At 44.5% G+C, this 22,849-nt stretch overlaps 1 protein-coding gene across 7 annotated transcripts in view; it reads right to left on the bottom strand.

Moving 5' to 3' along the window:
* Positions 1 to 22,849, bottom strand: part of ARHGAP17 (Rho GTPase activating protein 17) — a 98,554-nt gene that overhangs the window by 59,833 nt on the left and 15,872 nt on the right. For 6 of the 7 annotated variants that reach the window (XR_004438827.1, XM_033217712.1, XM_033217713.1 and 3 more), the window contains exon 2: positions 1,377 to 1,416. Coding sequence is in view for 4 of the 7 variants with exons in the window: in XM_033217712.1 (XP_033073603.1) it covers positions 1,377 to 1,416 (40 nt within the window). In the remaining 3 variants the exon portion in view is untranslated. Of the gene's footprint in view, positions 1 to 1,376; positions 1,417 to 22,849 lie in introns of those variants that run through there. The other variant, XM_033217715.1, reaches the window with a different exon arrangement.

Below are 22,849 nucleotides of genomic sequence, written 5' to 3'. Positions count from 1 at the left end.
GCCAAAGAGCTCTCTCCAGCTCATGGCAGCAAAGCCTTCCACACAATGTACATCAGACAGGAGCAGCAAAATAAATGTTCCACAATTTAACTGCAAGATCTGTGTTTTCAAAATTTTTCCTTATTGGGTTTGGGTGTGTGTGTGTGTGTGTTTTAAATAAACCTCTAAAGCAGAATGGGCAGTCAGCTTAGGGAACCCACACATCATAAGCAGCTTCCCAAAATACTATTGCTAGAATATGGCTGTTTATGGCAAAGAGAGCTGCTTTTTACAGGAAGGAATGCCAAAAATGTGTATTCTGATGACTCATGAAGAATGAGAGCAGGCCCTTTGGGATGCTTTCTATTTTAAAGATAAATCAACAAATTCAAAACAGAATACATTTTGACCCCAAACCATTTTACGCACTGAGATGGCTTGTGCCTGTTTCTCAAAAGAGCAGCGTTTCTTCAGATCCATGCCCACAGCCTAAGACTCAGGGCTGGCGGGCAAGGACTTAGGAGCAGATTCCACATCATCTTCCCCAAATCTTGCAACGACCAGATTTTCAAACATTAGAAAACTAATGCACATTCATTTGCCACCAGAGAAAAGCAAAAAATGAACAAAGTAATTCCATAATTTAATTTCGATTCCAATTTCCACTAGAATGTAAACTCCACGAGGACAGAAGCCTTGATCTGTTTTGTTCACTGATTTCTCCCAGTGCCTTATCTTTCACAGAAACAGAAGGTGCTCATTTAATATCTGTTGAGAAGACCCATGTCTATTGAGTCCCTGTGCAAGGTATTCAAGGAACAACAGCAATAGATGCTGGTTCCGCCCCGCTGGGACGCACAGCCCCCTGGGGAAATGCCACACAACTGCTCTAACAGAGATGGGAAAAAAGAGGCAGGAGAACACAGGGCAAATCAGGGATGTTTCACGTCAGAAACAGTCTCTGTGGCTTGCACTGGCGGTAATAACAACAACAGATCACTAATACCTAGCACTTACCACATACCAGGCTCCGTTCCCAGCGATGTTCCTGCTTAACTCATTAAACCCTCCTAACAACCTGTGTGAGGTGGATACAGCCTTTCCCTCAGTTTAGAGAAGTGGAAACTGAGGCACAGGAAAGTTCAGTAAATCCCTGAAGCCACAAGGCTAACCAGGGGCAGACCTGAGACTCGAACCCAGGTAGCTGGGTTTCAGATCCCCTTTTCATCATCATGCAACAAAACTGATTTTCTTTCCTGCTCAAAATCACACTAATTAATTTTATTCTGCTTCTGGTTAAAAAAAAAAAAAAAAAAAGCCCACAAGCCTCAATTCTCACATAGGATTTTTTTTCCATTCTTTAAACAGATCATTTAAAGGAGACTGTATTTTGTTACCTGTAATAGATCTTCACTGAGGACTTCTGTTTTCTCAGCTCTGTGGGAAAAATTAAAAGTTCAGAGTTAGAAATCCAAAAGTGAAAGGCAACTCCTAAAATTCCATAATTATTAGCCTGGAGTTTAAAGCAAAACAGGCAGAAATGAATTTAGAAGGGTTGGCGGGGGCATTTTACCAATTTTTACATCAGACAGCAATTTAAGCAAAACCAAAGAAAAATAACTAAACAAACTTTGTGGGGAACAGCAGCCCAAAATAAGAACAAATGATCCTGAGTAGTGCTTCCCCAACTTGAGCAGGTACAGGAACACCAAGGGCAGGAGGCGCTGACATAAAATGCCATTTCCCAGGTCCCTCTGGAGATTCTATTTTAATTCAATAGAGCCTGCATTTTTAACAGCCAATCCTTGCTCAGAAGTCCATTGCAGGAGGTCTCTAGACAAGGCTTTGAGAAAACACTGTTCTACAGAAGCTTAAACTTCAGTTCACAACCAGAAATGTTACGCAAAGATACAAGTCTAGACCATCACACACAATAACAATTAGTTCCTCCTTCAAATTCCCTCTCCATCCTTACTTTTAAAAGAAACAAAGTATTTCCACAACTTTCTCTGTTATGCTTTGAACTACTACTAATTTCATCGACCACTCCATTAAACCAACACGGTGGCCAGCAATCAGAAGAGGCATTCCAAGCTGGTGGAGTCTCAATTGTCAGACCACAATAATTTTTATTTTTATGTTATTATTATTATTTTTTGAGATAGTCTCACTCTGTTGCCCAGACTGGACTGCAGTGGTGTGATTTCGGCTCACTGCAACCTCCACCTCCCAGATTCAAGCGATTCTCGTGCCTCAGCCTCCCAAGTAGCTGGAGTTATAGGCGCATAACACTTCGCCCAGCTAATTTTTGTATTCTTAGAAGAGACGGGGTTTCGCCATGTTGGCCAGGCTGGTCCCGAACTCCTGATCTCAAGTAATCCACCCGCCTTGGCTTCCCAAAGTGCTGGGATTACATGTGTCAACCACGGCGCCTGGCATGAAGGAAATTTTTAAAAGAGAAGGAAAAAGTACGTTTCAGTTCTGAACAGTGAAGGGAGTCAGGGGAAGGCTGTCAATGTATCGGAAATTCAGAATGGGGGTTGCATGATCTTGGCCAGGAACCAAAGCAAGAGAAGGAAAAGCTCTTGAGCCAGAAAGTAAATGAGACCCCTACAATGACCTCGAAACGCTGCTAAGCTCAGAGTAGTGCCAACTGTGGGCTAGGGAACGTAGTGCGCTGCTCCTCCAGTCTACACTTAGGGCAATGGCACGTTAGTCAGAACAGGGCATTGCCATGGGGGATTCTAACACTTGTCATCATGGCACTGTCCCAGTTAACCTGGAGATGCCTATAGGGTGGCTGGCTCACTCACCAGTTTCTGCAGGAAACTGGAATTCTGACCTGACTCAAATACCTCTCAGGGCCATAGGATCAGGGCCTGGAGACAAAGTCAAGGCCCCAGCTTCCAGACGCAGTCAATTCTCAACTCTATGAAAAGGTTCCGCCAGCAGCAGACCAACATATGCCACCCTAGACCTTGCTTGGCATGCACAGTGCCAGACATTGCTGAAGAGCCAAACACGGGTAGTCATACCAGCTAGGGAAGGGAAGCAGGGCCCCAGCTGACCATGAGGTCAAAGAACCAGACTCAAAAAGAAACCTGACAGCCTAGCAAGAACACACCTGGCATGAGATCGTTAGAGCTTCACCATAGGACGCCCCCATTCCTCTTGCCAATGCCTCATCCCTCCTTTAGCAAAATGCCACCAGGGATTGGGTAACTTTTGCCTTTCTTCCCTAGCCAAAACCCCCAAATCTGGACAGGGCCCTGTACATCTCTGACAGAATCCACCTCAACTCTAAAATGACTTCCTTCTGTAAGTACGAGTATACACGGAAAAGTCTCAAGGCCTACTAAAATTTTCACAAGTTCAAAAAAAGAGATTCAACCTGAGAATCAGAATAAATATGTCCTTTTTCAGAGCAAATTATTTTTTAAAAAATAATAGAAGAAGAGAAGAACTTGCTCTACAATCCCAACGTGGGTTATAAGCAGATGTGGGAGAGTTAGTAATAGCTCAGGGGTATGCTAGAAACAGCTCAGAACAACCAACCATGTGCATCTTTTCCCAACTCCTTGCTCAGTAACCTCACACTGGTACTTGAAATTAAAAACATAAACAACCACAAACAATTCAAATAGGAGTTTGGCAGTTATTAAACTGTTATGAACACAGTGCTGCAACAGCCACAAAGAAAATAAAGCAAACATAAAAACGAGGCAAGTATTAACTTCAGGAAAAACAAAAAGTCCACTAGAAACAGAAAGATAGTCATAGTACTAGTAGGCTCAGCTGCAAATAGTTGATTGGACATAATATAAACATCAAATAGTAATATAATGAAAAATTATAACCATATTGGAAGGATGGGGGAGCAGACGCAGAGGGAAAGGGCCGTAAACCCTCATTTATCAGAACAGAAAGTCAACAGACAATACCTAATTTGATAACCCAAAGGACCATTTACACGTATTACTTATAATTATGAATATGAATAAATGTCACAATAAACTGTTAATAATTCAAAGTAGTTGCTTCTGGAGTTGGGAAATCTCAGAGAGTAGGGGGTGAACCCACTATATTTTGTGATAAGCCTTTTACTATATTATTTGACTTTTTAAACTACATGAATACACAGTTTTGAGGTTTTTTAAAAATAGTATGTTACTTACATTTTTAAGTAGCATGTTTGATATGGCCAGGGGTGAAGTGTGCCTAACTTAAAGAATTGGTCCAATGTCAAGCTCTACAAATGCACAACTGAAAACATACCTCAGAGTATCCAAAACGTAAAGAATATCAGGATATTTCCAGCCATTTTTTTCAAATTAACTGGACCCTCTGCTTTAGAGGTACTTTACGTGAAAAGGTCTGGAGGCTGAAAACTATATTGAATATATTATATGAAAATGTTAATGTACTGTTTACAAAGAAATTTCCCCTATGCTTCCTGTGTTTGTGGAGGCTATATATACTACACTAATAAAATCAATTTTAGATCTGCAGGCTTAGTTGTTTTTTGTTTTTTTTTAATCAATTTTAGAGGCTGGGGGGCGAGTGGCTCACACCTATAATCCTAGCACCTTGGAAGGTCGAGGTGGGTGGATCACTTGAGGTCAGAAGTTCAAGACCAGCCTGGTCAACATGGCAAAACCTCATCTCTACTAAAAATACAAAAATTAGCCAGATGTGGTGCCATACACTTGTAGTCCCAGCTACCTGGGAGGCTGAGGCACGAGAATTGCTTGAACTTGGGAGGCGGAGGTTGCAGTGAGCTGAGATTATGCCACTGCACTCCAGACTGGGCAACAGAGCGAGACTCCATCTCAAAAAAGAAAAAAAAATTGTAGGAAAAAAATCCAAAACCCAACTAGAGTTCCCTGAGATTATTAAAAGTGACCTATAATTGGGAAGAATTACTTTTAAGTGACGAATCATGACTATGGAGTGTAATACACAAACTGGAATGGATCCCTTACACAAAGATTCTTTTGCTGGCCTGTGGGCTGTCCATCTTAATTTTCAGGACTTGGCACTGTCTCCATCTCTTCCAATAATGTGGTCCAAATGGCCTGATCCCCCTCATCACTGTAACTGGTCCAAGCCTCGGTGCTTCCTATTCTGAACTGTTTTGCAGTGCTCACCTTTACCAGAGATATGAAAAGTCCAGCAATTATTCCACTATTGGCCAAGGTGCCCATTCAATAGGCATGTACATAAGCCACAGAAACGTGCTGGTTTTTACTGAGAAATGTTATCTTTGGTTGAGTTTTTGTAATTCATTAAAGCAAGGCAGGGGGCAAGAGACTGAATTCATCAAGACACCTATAAACAAACAAACAAACAAACAAAAACAGTAGACAAAGTGATCCAATCATAAAAATAATACTTGATAAATCTATATCTATATATATATATATATATATAATTTTTTTTTTTTGAGACAGTGTCTCGTTCTGTCACCCAGGCCGGAGTGCACTGGCACAATCGCAGGTCACTGCAATCTCTGTTTCCTAGGCTCTAGTGATTCTCCCACCTCAGCCCACCAGGTAGCTGGGACTACAGGCATGTGCCACCACGCTCAGCTAATTTTTGTATTTTTAGTAGAGACAGGATTTCACCATGTTGGCCAGGCTGGTCTCAAATTCCTGAGCTTAAGCGATCTGACTGCCTCGGTCTCCCAGAGTGCTGGGATTACAAGCATGAGCCACCGCGCCCAGCCAGATTTTTGTTTTTGTTTTTTTTTTTGAGACAACGTTTTGCTCTTCCTCCCATGCTGAGTGCAGCAGCCTGATCACAGCTCACAGCAGCCTCGAACCCCTGGGCTCAAGCTATCCTCCCACCTCAGCCTTCCTAGTAGCTGGGACGAGAGATGCGCACCATCATGCCCAGGTAATTTTTTAAATATTTTTTAATAGAGATAGATTCTCACTGCATTGCCCAGGCTGGTCTCAAACTCCTGAGCTCAAGCCATCCTCCCGCCTCCACCTCCCAAAGTGCTAGGCGTGAGCCACTGCGCCCAATCGAGATTGTTTTGAATCAGACATTTTGCTCCATGTTCCTAAACTTTTTGTATATGGGTTTTTTTCTGCTTTGTCAGAGCCTTCTTTGTGTCCAGTGTTCTGGGCTTGAAAACACCCTTGAATGTTTCCTGTCTGCAACTGGAAAAACAATACAAATCAGGAAGGAACTTCCCACTCGCCATTTTACTCTGGGGTTTGTTTTTTCCGATGAAGCTATTCTGCAATTTCACTAGTCGCTCAAACAAGGCTTCTACCAGGCAGGATTTTTAATTTGCTTTTTGGTAAAGCACAGATTTTCTCCTTGTAATTCTCAAAGCAACGGTGCTGCCCAGGCCTTGGTAGGGTCACTTTCCCTTGACCTGGTATATAATGTCCAACTCTGCGGTGTGGCTAATAGGATGTTTCACTGAGCTCACTTGCCAGGCAAGGAGAAAACAGAAGTGTTTTCAATCTGGAATAGTTCACTGTACCAAAAAGACGGAAAATGCTCAGACCAGGTAAGAGTCAAAGGAAAATTTCTAATTGGTCTGATATTTTCCATCTCTAATCATGGATTTCTGGTAGTTTCCTTCATAAAACATGTACTATGGGAGCCAGGAACTCCCACACCATGGACACGAATGCTCAAGTCCACACGGTCAATGCAGACTGTGGTCTTCCAAGCAAAGATCACTACTCTCCTCCTCCCTGCTAGACGGCAGGTTCCATGAGGGCAGAGAGAGAGCTCTGAAGTCATCGCTCCTCCCCAGCGCCAAGCTCAGCACCTGCCTGCCACTTAAGAAATACACACTGAATGAATGAATGGACGTCTGTCACATCTTTGGGAAAAAGGACATTCACAATGTCAAACAAAATCTAATAAAATTAGGTCGAAAAGCAGCCATAGGTGTATAGAACTGCCTTCCACAGTAAAATTCATCATGACTAAAATTGAAATGTGATATTACCTTTCAAGGTTAATCTTTTTATAAAATGGAAAAAAAAAAGTTGAAAACTAAAAAAAAAAGTCTACAGGGGGTGGGGGGAGGCGAAATCCACAGTTTTAAAAATTTTATGTTAAAAGAGGCAGGAAAGCCATTCCTCCAATCCCATATCCCAGAGGGAACTACTGTTACGAATTTGTTATATATCCTTCCCAATTTTTTTCTAAATTTAAACTAGTGCTTCTCAACTTGAGGCAACTGTGTCCCCAGAGGACACTTGGCAATGTCTAGAGACATTTGTGGTTGTCATGATGGGTGTCTGTAGGGTAGAGGCCAGGATGCTACTAACTATCCTAAATGCAACACCCCCCCCCCCACTAAATAATATAAAGAATTATGAACAAGGAAGGACACAGCCCTGGATTTGTTTCCTATTGTTGCTATAGCAAATCACCACACACTGAGTGGCTGGAACAACACAAGTGTATTATATCACACTTCTCAGGTCAGAACTTCCAACCAGGTCTCCCTGGGCTACAATCAAGGTGGCAGCAGGGCTGAAGGCCTTCCTGGACACGCGATGGGAGCATCTGCTTCCTCGCCCTTTCCAGCTTCTTGAGTGGGCCGCATTCCTTGTCCTCCTCCTGCACCGTCAAAGCCGGTACGGTTCACTCTGGGCCTCTCTGCCACAGTCCCATCTTCCTCTGACTCTGCAACCTCCCTCTTCCACTGCTAAGGACCTCTGTGGTTACACTGGGCCCACCTGGCTAGTCCAGGCTCATCTCCCTTTCTGCTGATTAGAAATTTTAATTCTACCTCCAAACTTAGTCCCCCTTTGCCATGTAATCTAAGACATTCAGAGATTCTGGAGATTGGGACCTGGACATGTTTGGGGAGGGCAGAGCACTATTCTGCCTACTTCAGGTCCAAGTGTCAACAGTGCCAAGGCTGAGAAGTGATTTCAAAGGACATATATACACACACACACACATACATGCACACACATACACACACATGCACACAGGTAGGCAGAGAGACATGAGGGGCATTTTTACATGTCAGAACACACATGTACAACTCTACCACCTCCTTTTTTATGCCTGTACAGTAACCTATTCTGTGGATATACCGTGTTCTACTTAACTGCACAAAGGCAAGGCAGCACCACCAAACCCTCCAGCCTCACATTCAATCGAATTGAACTGTGGACTGAAGACAGCTCAAGACCATCAAACCTCCACATCACAAACGGTTCCTCCAAGGCTGTAGGGATCTACTTGAGCCTTCATAATAGCCAACAACAGTAGCAGCCACATTTGCTGGGTGCTTTCTATGCCCAGACACTAGGCTGGCACCTACATCTATTCTAATTCTCACATCAACCTTATTGGGTAGGAACCACTATTTCCCCCATTTTACATATGAGGAAAGTGAGGCCTTGAAAGGTAACTTGCCCAGGACCCCAGCACTAATAAGTGGGACTGTGGGATTCAAACCCAGAGGGACTGACTAGCAAGCCCTACACTTAGTTTATCTAAACCAAGGGTCAGCAAACTATACCTGCAGCCTCAACCTAGCTCACCGCCCATATTTTATGTCCAGAAAGCTCAGAAGAGTGATTATTTTAAAATGACTGGAAAAAAACAATATTTGGTAACACATGAAAATTTTATGAAATTCACATTTCAGTGTATTACAGAAGTTTCACTGGAACACAGCCAGGCTCATGTGTTCGTGTGCTATCTACGGCTGCTTTTGAGCTTCAACGGCAGAATTGAGTTGTTGCGAAAGACATCACCGTATGACCTGCAGAGCTCAAAATATTTGCTATCCAGCCATTTACAGAAAACGCTGGCCAATCCCAGGTCTCTATCAGTAACTCTTGCAGGATGTGGTGCAAACCTTGATAGCTGGCTTTTTAGAATCACTCTGAGGATGGGTGAAGCTGGGCTGGAGGTGTATTTTCTCTTCCTGGACACTCTGCCTAATAGGCAAGCAGCAGCTGCCAAAATGAACAGGGGTGGCTGCCTCTGATAATTCAGTCCAAATGTGGAGGCACAGCCCAGTGCTAGTGACACTGGTGACAGGAAGAAATCAGAAGTTCTGTCTCTCCTGCACCTACGCACCTTCATCCACTCACCTCCTCAAAAACGCTGAAGTATTTTAATCACTGTTTTCTGGTCTCTACTGATAAACATATTTCAGGACAAGACCTAAATAAACAACAGTTCTCTACCCAAGAGTTCAGCAACAATAAACATTTCAGGCTTGCAGACCATACTGTCTCTATGTAATGACTCAGCTTGCCACTGCAGCACAAAAGCTGCCACAGACATTGTATAAATGAACGGACCTGGCTATGCCCCAATAAACCTTTATTTACGGACACTGAAATGTGAATTTTGCCTAATTGTCATACGTCATGAACTACTGTTCCTCTTTTAATGTTTTTCAACTATTTAAAAATGCCAAAACCATTCTGAGCCTGTGGCAGCCGCATTTAACCCACAGACCAGAGTTTGCTGACCCCTGATCTATGTACAAGTGAAGTCCATTTTCCCATGAAACTTCAATCCTTTTTAATCACTTCCCAAATCCAAATTCTTCTTACTCAGAAGGGGGATTTCTGTGCTTTCCCAACTGGCATTTCAGGGGTTGAGAGACGCTGGCTTTTCAAGACTTTGCCAAATTGCTCCTTTTCAATCCTTTCAGTCATCCTGGGGCCTTGAGAGCAGGGGCTCATCTTTCTACCACCAAGGTCACCCCCCACCCAAGGATGGCAAATACATGGCCGAGGTGCCAACACGAACATCAAACATCAATGGCTCCCACGGCTCCTGAGCTCACAGGGCTGCTGGTTTTTGGTTTACAAATTCACATGACAGATCACCGTTCTGCTGGCTTTTACACTTGCACACTGACGGATATGTCAATTAAAATGAAAAAACGAAATGGGGCATGGAGAGAATTTTTAATGAACTCATTTTCAGTGCTGGTTACCAGGAAATATCTGAAAGCATTTTTGAGGAATAAGACAGACTGACTAATCTACCAAGGATCTGAATATTGTATGTAGGGCAACAACATAAACACTACTGCATGCAACGTGATTTGTATTCACAGTGAAACTACAGAGCCCACACAGGACGAGGCAGTGGATTCCATTCTGCTGGGAATATGATTTTGTGCAACACTGTCATCTCCCGTTACAAGTGTTTACAAAATCCACCTGAGCCTCTGAGCCCAGTATGATGCCATAATTTGATTTCATAGTGAGCTGGAGGACTACTGAGTAAGTTTTTACTGTTTTATCTCATTAGATTAGCTGTCGTCTTAGATTTCTGGGAAGGAATCTAAAATCTACTTAATTGGATTTTTAAAATAAAGGACTCTCTGAAACTTTAAAAATGAAGCAATTTGTTATACCTGCCACAAAGCAGTTTAAAAGTCGTAAGAGAGTTTACAGAACTCTAAAGGGATGCTATTGGGAAAAAATTGTTCCCATGCCTAACACTGAAAAGTAAAAGGATACTTATCGGGGGGAAATGATTCAACAGAAAATATTTTGGCAATGACGTGGGAAAAATAGATCTAATAGTTCTATACTCTGAATTATTTCCCCAAATGATGGTATTTTGCCCACGTATTTACAGCTTCTCTAGGACAGGGTTATAACATTTAATTTTTACTTTAAAAGACAACAAAAGCCTTCTCAATCTTAACTTAATCTTGATAATATTATTTGAACTCCAGTGACTAAGATGAACAGTTACACTTTCCCCTAAATTGAATTGAGGTTTATCGTTTTCCTGCACATGTAAGCTTACCCACGCAGCGTTTTGTTCGGTCAGTTGGCTTTTTCCCCTCTGGCACATGAAATGGAATCTATTTGCTATCCCTGCTCTAACCACGTGGCCTGTCTCAAAGCTCCGCCACCGATTCTTGCTTATAGCAAAGTCTGAAAGAAATCTCCCTTCTGCCATCAACCACCTCAATGGCCTCTTGGGCATTCCAAGTGCCTCATTCCCCAGCCTGCTCCAGTCCCTCATGGTACTTGCTTGGACCTGGAGGCAGCTGAGTTTGAGATTTTAAAATTTATTTACGCAGGCAAAAACATGTGAGAAATATTTTGCAAAATACTGCAATGCACAGTACAACCACATAGAGCTACTGCCTAAGGGAAGGGAGCTGAGGAGGAGTCCAGTTTACTGCTCTGGTGAGGCAGCCAGAGGCTAGGAGGGGCTGAAAAGCCACACAAAAAGTCTAAAGCAAAAGTGCCCAAGGCCAGGCCACACAATGTCAGGGGCTCCCTCCACATCTGGCTCTGACTCAGTGCTGTGACTGATGGCTGCTGGGGAGGCGCGCGGCGTCTGAAGACAGGTTGTGCAGGCTCCCTTCCAAACTAGGTCAGCACATTTGGACTTTGACAAGCTCATCCCCATAAAAAAACAGGTTGTAAATGATCATTAAGTTCTCAGTCCAACTTACAAGGACTCATTTAGCTCACAGATTATCTAAGAGACGGCCCTGGCAGGGGCCTATTGAGTTTTCTGAGCCACTCAGAAAAATAGTAGGAAAAAAAGTAGTGGAAAAAGATCTTGGAGGTAACAGTGCTTCTCAACCAGAGCTACACATGACAGTCCTGGAGGCTCTGAAAATAATATAGGTGATGCCACTTACATGAAATGGCCAGAAAATGGGACTCTATAGAGGCAGAAAGTAGATGAGTGGTTGGCTTTGGGGGTTGGGGGGAATGGGGATTAACTGTAAAGGAGTACAAAGGCTCTTATTTGGGGTGACAAAAATGTTCTACAATTGGGTTGTGGTGATGGTTACGCAACTCTGTAAATTTACTAAGAATCATTGAGTTGTACACTTAAAATGAGACATTTTTTGAAATATGTCAGATACAGGAAAATATATACCACATGTTCTCATTCATATGTGAGAGCCAAAAAAAAATATAACCTCATAAAAGTAGAGAGTAGAATTGTGGTTATTAGTGGCTGGGAAGCATGGGGTGGAGGAGAGATAGGGAGAGGTTAATGGATAGGGGTAAATAATTACAGCTAGATGGGAGGAGTAAGTTCTAGTGTTCTATGGCACTGTAGGGTGAATATGGCTAACAACAACTTAGTGTGCATTTTCAAAAATCTAGAAAAGGATTTTGAATGTTCACAATTCAGGCACAAACATTCAAGGTGATGGATATGATAATTATGCCAATTTGATCATTACACATTGTAAACATATCAGAATATCACTCTATATCCCATAAATAGGTACAAACATTGCAGCCAACTAAAAATAAAAGGAGAAAATGGGTAAATTTTATGATCTATAAAATATACCTCATAGGCCAGGCACAGTGGCTCATGCCTGGAATCCCGGCACTCTGGGAGGCCAAGGTGGGAGAATCACCTGAGTCCAGGAGTTCAAGACCAGCCTGGGCAACATAGGGACACCCCCATCTATACAAAAAATAAAAAACTTAGCCAGGCGTGGTGGTGCACACCTGTAGTTCCGGCTACTCGGGAGGTTGAAGTGGGAGGACTGTTTGAGCCCAGGAGATCAAGACTTCAGTGAGCCATGATCATGCCACTGCATTCCAGCCTGGGCATCAAAGCAAGATCTTGTCTCAAAAAATAAATAAATAAATAAAAATAAATTAGCTGGGCATGGTGGTGAGCACTTGTAGTCCAGCTACTTAGGAAGTTTAGGTAGGAGGGTCATTTGAGCCTGGGAAGTGGAGACTGCCGTGAGCCAAGATCACACCACTGCACTCCAGCCTGGGCAACAGAGTGAGACCATGTCCCCCCCCAAACACAAATACACACACAGTCCTCAAAAAGTTGTCAAAAATAATAATACTGATGCCTGGACCCCAAACTAAAACTAATGAATTAGAACCTCTGCAGGTGGGGCCTGGCTTTTTTTTTCTTTTTTTTTTTTTAAGCTCCCCAGGCAATTCCCAAACAAAGAGAGCACTGAGAACCACTGCAAGGAGGTTCAGGTAGCAACAGCTGGCAGGTGGCAGAGTGAGCAGCGGGACAGACTAGAAGGGTGACGGCCATAACGCACTGCAGCACCGTAGTCTCCAGGGTCCCTATGCCCTAGGCCATAAACACATTTTAGAAGGAGCTGATGTGCATGATTCACAACTGGCTTTACTCTGCGGCCTTCACAAGCAGAGTACATTCAGTTGTAAGTAACAGAGTGATACCAGATTCTAAGTTTCACTCCCGGCAAAGGATAAGAATGCAGGATACAGTCAGAACTAAGAGTTAGGGCTCTGGAGTCAAACAGACCAGACTTTGAATCCCAAGGCCAGACGTTCACAGGTGCACCTTACTAAGTGACATCCCCTCCATGGTGAAATGGGAATAATCATAACCATAAAATAATAATAATAATGATACCGCCACCATAGTAGTTGTTTAGGAACATCATCTTATGTACTTCATTTAACATGTTTGGTGGCACCTAGTGAGGGTTCATGGAGTGTTAGCTGTTCTGAAAATTACAACAAATAATAACAACCTTCAGATAAATCCCAAGTCTTATCTAAGAATGACCTTTCCAAACTTATCAAGCTGTTCTAGCCTCTGTCTGGAAGAAGTGACAGTTGAGCCTGGACCACACAAAGACAAAAAGCAAGTCAGACTTAGAGCAGGAGCAGGGCAGGACGTTCAACGAAAACACAGGATTGGTTGTGATAACACCGTGTGGGGTGGCACCAAAGAGAATCACAGGCAAACGATAAACAGGAACTCAGGGACAGAGTACATGGAGAGTTAGCAAACCCTGCATCAGAAGCTAACATCTTAAGCTGCTGGGCTTCCCACCACTGCTAAGGAGGCTACAGAAACACCTGCACCAGCGCATCTCAGCTGAGCATGCATCTACAGAGAAGCGAAAGCAAGTCTCCAAGTATAAACCATCCATCCGAAGATGGACTTACTCCAAGAGCCTCAGATTTTAGATCTTTGTTCATTCAGATAGCATTTATGGAGCTCCCACTAAATGTCAGGAACTGAGAAAGAAAAAAGGAAACAGAAATGATATAGTCCCCACCCTTGAGGAGCTCATGAGAAAAAAAGGTCTCATCCTTGATGAGAGACCTTGGGGGCACAGACAGAAGAGTGATGAACTGTGCAGCCAGGACAGCGGGGAAACAGTCCAAGTGGACCTCAGAAAAGTCAGGACAACCAAAAAGCATGGGGAGAAGGGGTTTGGGGAGGAGTGTGTAATTAGTAGGGTACAGAACAAGAGGTGGAGATGTGGCTGCAAAGAAAGGCTTTGCCTGCCATGGAACTCGGGGGGCAACAGGGAGCCACTGATGGTTTTTCAGTAATGGAATGGCAACAGGTTGGAGTTTCAGAATGAAAAATCGAATAGCAGGGTACAGGATGGAAGTAGGGAGAACTGGAGGCCTCTGTGGCTATCGAGAGGAGAGACAAGAACACAGACCCAGAGCCCAAATAGTTATCCTGGCCAATGACACACAGCATTTTTTTTTTTTTTTTTTTTGAGACAGAGTCTTGCTCTGTCACCAGGCTGGAGTGCAGTGGCACGATCTTGGCTCACTGCAACCTCCGCCTCCCAGGTTCAAGAGATTCTTGTGCCTCAGCCTCCTGAGTAGGTGGGACTACACAGGTGCCCGCCACCACGACCAGCTAATTTTTGTGTTTTTGGTAGAGACGGGGTTTCACCATGTTGGCCAGGATGGTCTCGATCTCCTGACCTCGGCCTCCCAAAGTAGTGGGATTACAGGCGTGAGCCACCGTGCCTGGCCCGACACACAGTTATTTTAACAGAAACAGTACAGCAGAATCTGACTATAAACTACCAACTTGGAAAAGGTACAAGAAAAATTCATAAATACAGTGCTCCCTGTTCAAGAAAGTAATCAAACATAGAAACTGGAATTGGTGGATCATAACATATGTAATCCAAAAAGTTTTTGTTATTATTTATTTTTTAGAGACAGGGTCTCACTGTCGCCCAGACTGTGGAAAGCAGTGGTGCGATCATAACTCATTTTGGCCTCCAATTCCTGGACTCAGCAGCCTCCTGTCTCAGCCTCCCAAGTAGCTGAGACTACAGGCACACACCACCATACTCATCTAATTTTTGTATTTTTTTGTACAGACAGGTTCTCGCTATGTTGTCCACACTGGTCTCAAACTCCTGGCCTCAAGTGATCCTCCTGCCTCAGCTAAAATCCTTTTTTTGGAGACAAGGTCTAAAATCTTAAAAGTGCTGGCACTGCAGGCATGAGCCACTGTGCCCAGCGAAAAGAGAATTTCTTAACACCAAATTTCCAATACTAAAATTTAAAAAAAAGTAATAGTAATATTTTGCATTTATACATTGTTTTCTGTTATGAAAGCACTTTCGCCTATATTATTTCATTGTAATAGGTTGGTGCAAAAGTAACTGTGGCTTTTGCCATTAAAAGTAATGGGCGGCCAGGCACGGTGGTTCACGCCTGTAATCCCAGCACTTTGGGAAGCTGAGGTGGGCGGATCACCTAAGGTCAGGAGTTCAAAACTAGCCTGACCAACATGGTGAAATCCCATTTCTACTAAAACACACACACACACAAAATTAGCTGGGCATGGTGGTAGGCACCTGTAATCTCAGCTACTCAGGAGGCTGAGGGAGAAGAACACTTGAACCCAGGAGGCAGAGGTTGCTGTGAGCCGAGATCACACCACTGCACTCCAGCATGGGTGACAGAGTGAGACTCTGTCTCAGAAAAAAAAAAAAAAAAAAAAAGTAATGGGCAAAAACGTGTACCCATATAGTGCAATTTTTATCATCCCTGTTTCGTGGGTGTGCAGGCAGACACCCATTAAATGAATTACACAATGTGAACCAGTCTTTGAACCTTCAGAAAGAGTACCTTCGAGGCCATGGACCAAAGTTAAGTTTCTCTTAAATTTGCAAGCTACATTCTGGTCCAAGTTCCACCACAAACTAACCACAGCATCTAAAAATACATCCCTTAACCTTTCTGCCCCTTACTTTATTTATATTTGCATCAACGTTCTCACAGGACTTTTAAGAGACTACAACAAAATAGCAAAGGAGGGAACATTTTGAAACCTTCCAAACTGGGCTTTGCAGATGTAGGACTGTAACTCCAAAAACGACAAATGTTGCATGGTTTAAACAGGCATCTAGTGCTGAAAATCTGAATAATGGTGGCACCTCTGGAATTGTACAATGCACACGTCACAGATGTGGCCCAGAAAGTTCCATGCGTAGCATGGTGCACAAAATGAAGAAAAAATAGTCACCCAGAAAGTCAGGGCGAGGCAGTTTTTGAGGGATGATGGGTAGATTCTGGGTGGGGAACACCCTAAATCTCCACTTGCCCTTTCCTAAGGTCAAAGAAAAGAGTGCCTGATGGATGAAAGGACTCTGTAAGTACCTTAAAACAGAAATCTGATTGTTTTTTAACGAGGTGTTTTGTCAAAAAGCTATTCAGAATAATTAAGCCTTAACTGAGTGGAGCCACACAGCCCATCAACAAATTCAACCACAGACTGATGTCATGTATACTTTGCACTAACTCTAACTCGTCATTTGGTTAGTCATTGAACAAATATTTTCAGGTTCCCTTCCATGAGCCATCATGAGTAAGACAGGCCCCTGCTCTGACAGAGCTCAAGGACTATCGAGGAAAATAAGTCATTATACTCCAGTGCAAGGACGCTTCCAACAGGGAAGTGCAGGGTCCCCTGGGAGTTGTCACTATCACCACAGCTCACATTTATTGAGCTCATATCACATGCTCAGCACTGTTCCAGGTGCTTTGCAAGAATTGAACCCTACGGGTATTATTACCCCCATGTTACAGATGAAGAAACTGATGCACCTAGGAACTTAAGTGATTGCCCAAGGTTTCCCAGCTAGGCTCTGAATCTGGGCAATATTACTTCAGGGACCCTGTTCTTAACCACCTAATACACGCTTTACTTGTATTAACCCACCTAATCCTCAAGACAACCACAAGACTGATATCACTATTATACCCTTATTAGTCTGTTCTCACATTGCCAATAAAGACATACCCACAGTCTCTGTAATTTACAAAGGAAAGAGATTTAATTGACTCAGTTCCATAGGGCTGGGGAGGCCTCAGGAAACTTACAATCATGGAGGAAGGGGAAGCAAACACATCCTTCTTCAAATGGCATCAGCAAGGGGAAATGCCGAGCAAAAGGGGAAAAAGTCCCTTACAAAACCGTGAGATCTCATGAGAACTCACTCAGTATTACTAGAACAGCATAGGAGTAACCACCCCATAATTAAATTACCTCCCTTCCACGACATGTGGGGATTATGAGAACTACAATTCAAGATGAGATTTTAGTGGGGACACTGCCAAACCGTGTCATACCCATTTTAGAGATTAGAAACCTAGGCACAGAGAAGCTCATTAAATTGTTGCGGGTTACAGACATGACAGGAGGGGCCCTGAATGCAGACCCGGGATACCAGAAAGAGATCCTGAAATTGGTGATGGCTTCTGAGACCTACTGGATGAGTTGGAAACCTGGAGGCTGGATAGTACAAGAGCACCTAGGGCAGGGAGAACGAGGGAAGAGAGAGCAGGGAGGAGCAGACGCAGGCGACGTGGTGGGGGGAGAATCCCACCCCGTTTAAGCTCAGGTACACAGGATCTGCTGAAGATCATGAGCAAACGTATTTGCTGAATACATAAGTGACTAAGTGAAAGCTTTCAGTATCTGGGCCTTGTGCTGAGTAGGAGGCAGCAGCAATCCACCACCAGGGTGGGCAGGAAAGCCAAGGGCCAGCCCAATTCTAGGCCATCAGGTGTGCAAACCCCACTGAAGGACTGCGGAAAACACGGAAAGGAACTCTGCCGAATTCTGGGCTTTCAAATGAGTACCAGGCAGCAAATGTAAAAAAAAAAAAAAAAAAAAAATTCTTGGCCGGGCGCGGTGGCTCAAGCCTGTAATCCCAGCACTTTGGGAGGCCGAGACGGGCGGATCACGAGGTCAGGAGATCGAGACCATCCTGGCTAACATGGTGAAACCCCGTCTCTACTAAAAAATACAAAAAACTAGCCGGGCGACATGGCGGGCGCCTGTAGTCCAGCTGCTTGGGAGGCTGAGGCAGGAGAATGGCGTAAACCCAGGAGGCGGAGCTTGCAGTGAGCTGAGACCCGGCCACTGCACTCCAGCCTGGGCGGCAGAGCGAGACTCCGTCTCAAAAAAAAAAAAAAAAAAAAAAAAAGAAAAAAAAAAAATTCTTCAGAAAGGCTGTTATGTCCATTTAAAGAAAGGAAAACCAGGCTTGGACAATGAATGAACAAAGAAAACTGTACTCACTTTACTTTTCTATAGACCAACTTTTTCTTCTTTTTTTTTTTTTTAAAGAGACCGAGGTCTTTGCTATGTGGTGCAGGTTAGCTTTAAACTCCTGGGCTCAAGCAATCCTCCCACCTCAACCTCTCCAGTATCTGGGACTACAGGTGCAAACCTCCTACTTCTTAATAAGTACACCAGGGATTTTTTTCTGAATGGCTTTCAGCACAATAGTTTTTAACTTCTAAGACTTAAAAAACATTCCCAACATTTCAGTGAATTTTATTTTTTTTTGGGGGGGGGAGGGAAATAAATATGTCTTCAGTCAATCATCTTAACTAAAATGTCTCCCATAACGTCTTAAGTCCCTCTCCACACTGGAGAATCTTCCTACCATCAATCATTTCAGGAACTTACCAGTGGAGTAACAGTTAAATTTGCGTGCCATAACATGTTATTATGATAGTTGTATTCCTAAGAATTTACCAACGCTCACATTATAAAATCAATTGATCCAATGGCAGGAGGGGGAGTCTTCAGGGGATGGAGCATTCAGGAAAAAATGTCTTCAGCATTACCAGGCAAATCTAGCATTTCATCATATCTGGACATTGCTCCAATAGGATACTGGTCTTTTCTTATCATCAGAAGCACTCTTAGTAATGAGAACATCTTATGCATGCACGTCTCCTTTGCCACCCACAACTCTGAAAGCAGAACAGAAAAACACCCACTAAAGCATGTTCAGAAGGTGCCCTCCCACTACCCCAAGCAAGGTGCTAGCTCCTAGTAGGTGGGTGAAGTGGCTAGGAGCCAGTATGCAGGGAGTCAAAGCCCAGTTCACCACCTAAGAGCTGGGTAACTATGGGCAGATTACTTAACATCTCTGTGTCTCCATTTCCTTTCCCATAAAAATGGAGATATTAAAAATATCTAATTTATAGAATTGGAAGGACTGAAAGAGATAATATAAGCAAAGTGTTGATTCCTAGAAAGCTCTAAAAATTCCTGGCATGGTGGCTCACACCTGTAATCCCAGCACTTTGGAAGGCTGAGGCAGGAGGATTGCTTGAGGCCAGGAGTTGGAGACAAGCCTGGGCAACATAGGGACAACCAAAAAAAAAAAAAAAAAGGTTTTTGTTCTTTGTCTAGAATATGGAGAAATCATGCCACACAAGTTACTCAAGTTCCCTGTGCTTCTGTTTGCCATCTATAAAAGGAATAACACTATACTGACTTCACAGGGTCTGGTAGGTATTAAGTCAATACACAACTTGGACTAGTGCAAGGCGCCCAGTGTACACATCCAGACACATATTCTCTATCATTATCACTTGGACTGGTGCAAGGCGTACAGTACACACCCAGATACATATTTTCTATCATTAGCACTCGGACTGGTGCAAGGCGCCCAGTACACACCCAGATGCATATTCTCTATCATTAGCACTTGGACTAGTGCAAGGTGTCTGGTACACACCCAGACCCATATTCTCTATCATTATCACAATTATTTCTTTGGCAGATCCCTCTGGCTGCAGTGTGGAATATGTGGGGGAAAGACATGCTGCCGGGTAGGGAAGCCAAGGGGGAGAATCTGAAGAGTCCCAACAATACGAGATCCAAGTGAGACGGAGGAGGGCCCACATCAAACAGTGGGTAGGTAGAGAAGGCTGCACAGAGCCATTGCAAACGAGAAAGGAATAGTACTCGGTGAGTTGGGGGTGGACAGGAAGTGAAGAGGAGGAGCTGGGGATGACCACCAGCTTTCTGCCTTGAGGGACTGGCTGGACAACAGGCATTCTTCCTCACTGAGAGAAACACTGAGAGGATATGAAGGTACAACGAGATCACCTCTGGAAATGCTGGGTGAAGGGATCTGCTGAACACTCAGGTGGAGATATCCAGTTTGCTTTTTTCTAGATGGTTCTGAAGCACAGAAAAGGCATCTGGACCAGAAACGAAGAGCCTACTGTGAGGACCAGCAGCAAACACGGATCTGGGGGAGTTCATGCAGAAGCAGACCCTGCAGAGAAGACAGAGGCTGAGGATGGAGGCCCTGGGACACAGTGGAAGGACAGCCAGGGCAGGAGACAGGAAAGGAGTCCCTAAGGAGGGTAGAGAAGGAGCCAGAAGCGAGGTGCGGGCAAAGCACGGATGAGGGACCAGCTGAGGATGCAAACTGGGCCCCGGGCACAGGGAGAGCAGGGACAGGAGAGTGAAAGGAGAGGGCCACGGGAAGCCAAGACGCAGAGCATGGATGACAGAGGAAGAGGCAAAGCCCCAGAAGGAAGAGGAGAGCGGAGAGAAGCCTGACCATGATGAGCAACCAAGAAACAGGCAGCAGAGGGAGGGAGGTGAAAGGTGCGTGGCACAGAGGGGAGGCTGGCAAGGCCGTGCCCAGGACAGCGGCACAGGTGGCAGGGCCTTGGACAGAGGGTGGGGTCCAGGCAGGTGGGTGGTGATGGCAACCATGACCATGGGTCAGCCTGGGCCTCAGACACTGGGAAAAGGTGGCCATGTCTAGTTTTCTCTGGAAATTAGGAGGTAGGTCATCCAAGGAGAGAGGGTGGGTATCTGGGGTAGGGTGGAGTAGGTTTCAGAAAAGTGAAAGTCTGGCAAAAGCACTCAGGAAAACGAGACAGAAAACGGAGCCAAGCGCTGGATGGCAGCGTTCATTCAGCCCAGCTGAGCTTGGAGGCCATGAAGTGCTGGCAGCCCCACACTGCATAACTGCAGGATCTTTCTGGGCCACGCCCCGCATCACCGGTATGGAAGTGAAGGACCCAAAAAGAGGAACAAATCAGGATGCTATTCTGCAGAACAGGTGAAAGAAAAATGTCAGGTAGACAGAGAGTTGGAAGTCAAAGAGTCACCCACATGCCTGACCCAGTCAGAGAGGAAGGGGAACCAAGCCAGGGCGGGAGGGACTGTGTGAGAAAGGAGAGACCGTGGGCAGAGGGTGGACAAGGGACCAAGGTGAAGACCTTTGAGGTGCTTCTTAAACCACAGTGGCGAATGTCTTTCTGGACAAGAATGTCAGTGCACATTCCCACCGGCAGCGCAGGGCACAGCTCCCATCCGCACTCCCAGGACAGCAACAGCTCACTGTCCCCAACTCTGCCAATTTCTTTTTTTTTTTTTTTTTTTGAGATGGAATCTCGTTCTGTCACCCAGGCTGGAATGCAGTGGCCCGTTCTCAGCTCACTGCAAGCTCCGCCTCCCGGGTTTACGCCATTCTCCTGCCTCAGCCTCCTGAGGAACTGGGACTACAGGCACCCGCCACCACGCCCAGCTAGTTTTTTTTGTATTTTTTTTAGTAGAGACAGGGTTTCACCGTGTTAGCCAGGATGGTCTCGATCTCCTGACCTCATGATCCGCCCATCTTGGCCTCCCAAAGTGCTGGGATTACAGGCGTGAGCCACCGCGCCCGGCCTGCCAATTTCATGAGTGAAAAGTGGAGCCGAGAGGCTTTGCACTTCTTCAACAACTTCGAATTTTTTAAAATCGTCTCACAGATTTCCTGGTCATCAGTATTTCATCTGAGAAGTTTCTGTCTGTGATATGTGCTCATTACAGTGGAGTTCTTAAAACTACTAGAGAGCGTCATACATTCAGTATATTCACCTCTGTGGTGGTTGCCCTCGGTTTTTTCCAATTAGTTATCCTTATAAATTTAACTTTGTGGCCGGGCGCAATGGCTCAAGCCTGTAATCCCAGCACTTTGGGAGGCCGAGACGGGCGGATCACGAGGTCAGGAGATCCAGACCATTCTGGCTAACATGGTGAAACCCCGTCTCTACTAAAAAAAAATACAAAAACTAGCCGGGCGAGGTGGCGGGCGCCTATAGTCCCAGCTACTCGGGAGGCTGAGGCAGGAGAATGGCATAAACCCAGGAGGCAGAGCTTGCAGTGAGCTGAGATCCGGCCACTGCACTCCAGCCTGGGCGACAGAGAGAGACTCCGTCTCAAAAAAAAAAAAAAAAATTAACTTTGATATAATAAAACAGACAGAAGTGTAGTTATTATGTGGTTAAATCTACAGGTGTTTGTTATTTATTTATCTATTTATTTATTTATTTATTATTTTTTTAGAGACGGGGTTTCACTCTGTCGCCCAGGCTGGAGCGCAGGGGCACAATCATGACTCACTGCAGCCTCCTCCGGCTCCCGGGCTCTAAGGATTCTTCTACCTCAGCCTCCTAAATAGCTGGGACTATAGGTGGGACCACCTCACCCAGCTAATTTTTCCAAAATTCCTTTTACAGACAGGGGCCTCACTACGTTGCTCAGGCTAGGCTCAAATCCTGGCCTCAAATGACCCTCCTGACTCGCCTTCCGAGCAACTGGGATACAGGTGCGAGTCACACGTCCCACCTACAGGCTATCTTTTATCGTTCTTTCTCCACATTTTAATGCCAAAGCATGCAGTACTTTCCACAATAAGCTATATTTTCTTGTATTTATTTTGTGGTTTTATTTTTTACATGAAAGTTTTAACGCATTTGGAATGCATTCTGGCATAGAGCAGTGAGGTGAGGGCTAGCCTGGCTATTTTCCCCAGTGCTGACCTGCTGTG

This window comes from Trachypithecus francoisi, unplaced genomic scaffold, assembly GCF_009764315.1.
Source record: "Trachypithecus francoisi isolate TF-2019V2 unplaced genomic scaffold, Tfra_2.0 Lachesis_group10, whole genome shotgun sequence".
NCBI classification, from domain to species: domain Eukaryota; kingdom Metazoa; phylum Chordata; class Mammalia; order Primates; family Cercopithecidae; genus Trachypithecus; species Trachypithecus francoisi.
Note: the sequence above shows the minus strand (reverse complement) of the source record. Positions and strands in the feature narration are given on the sequence as shown.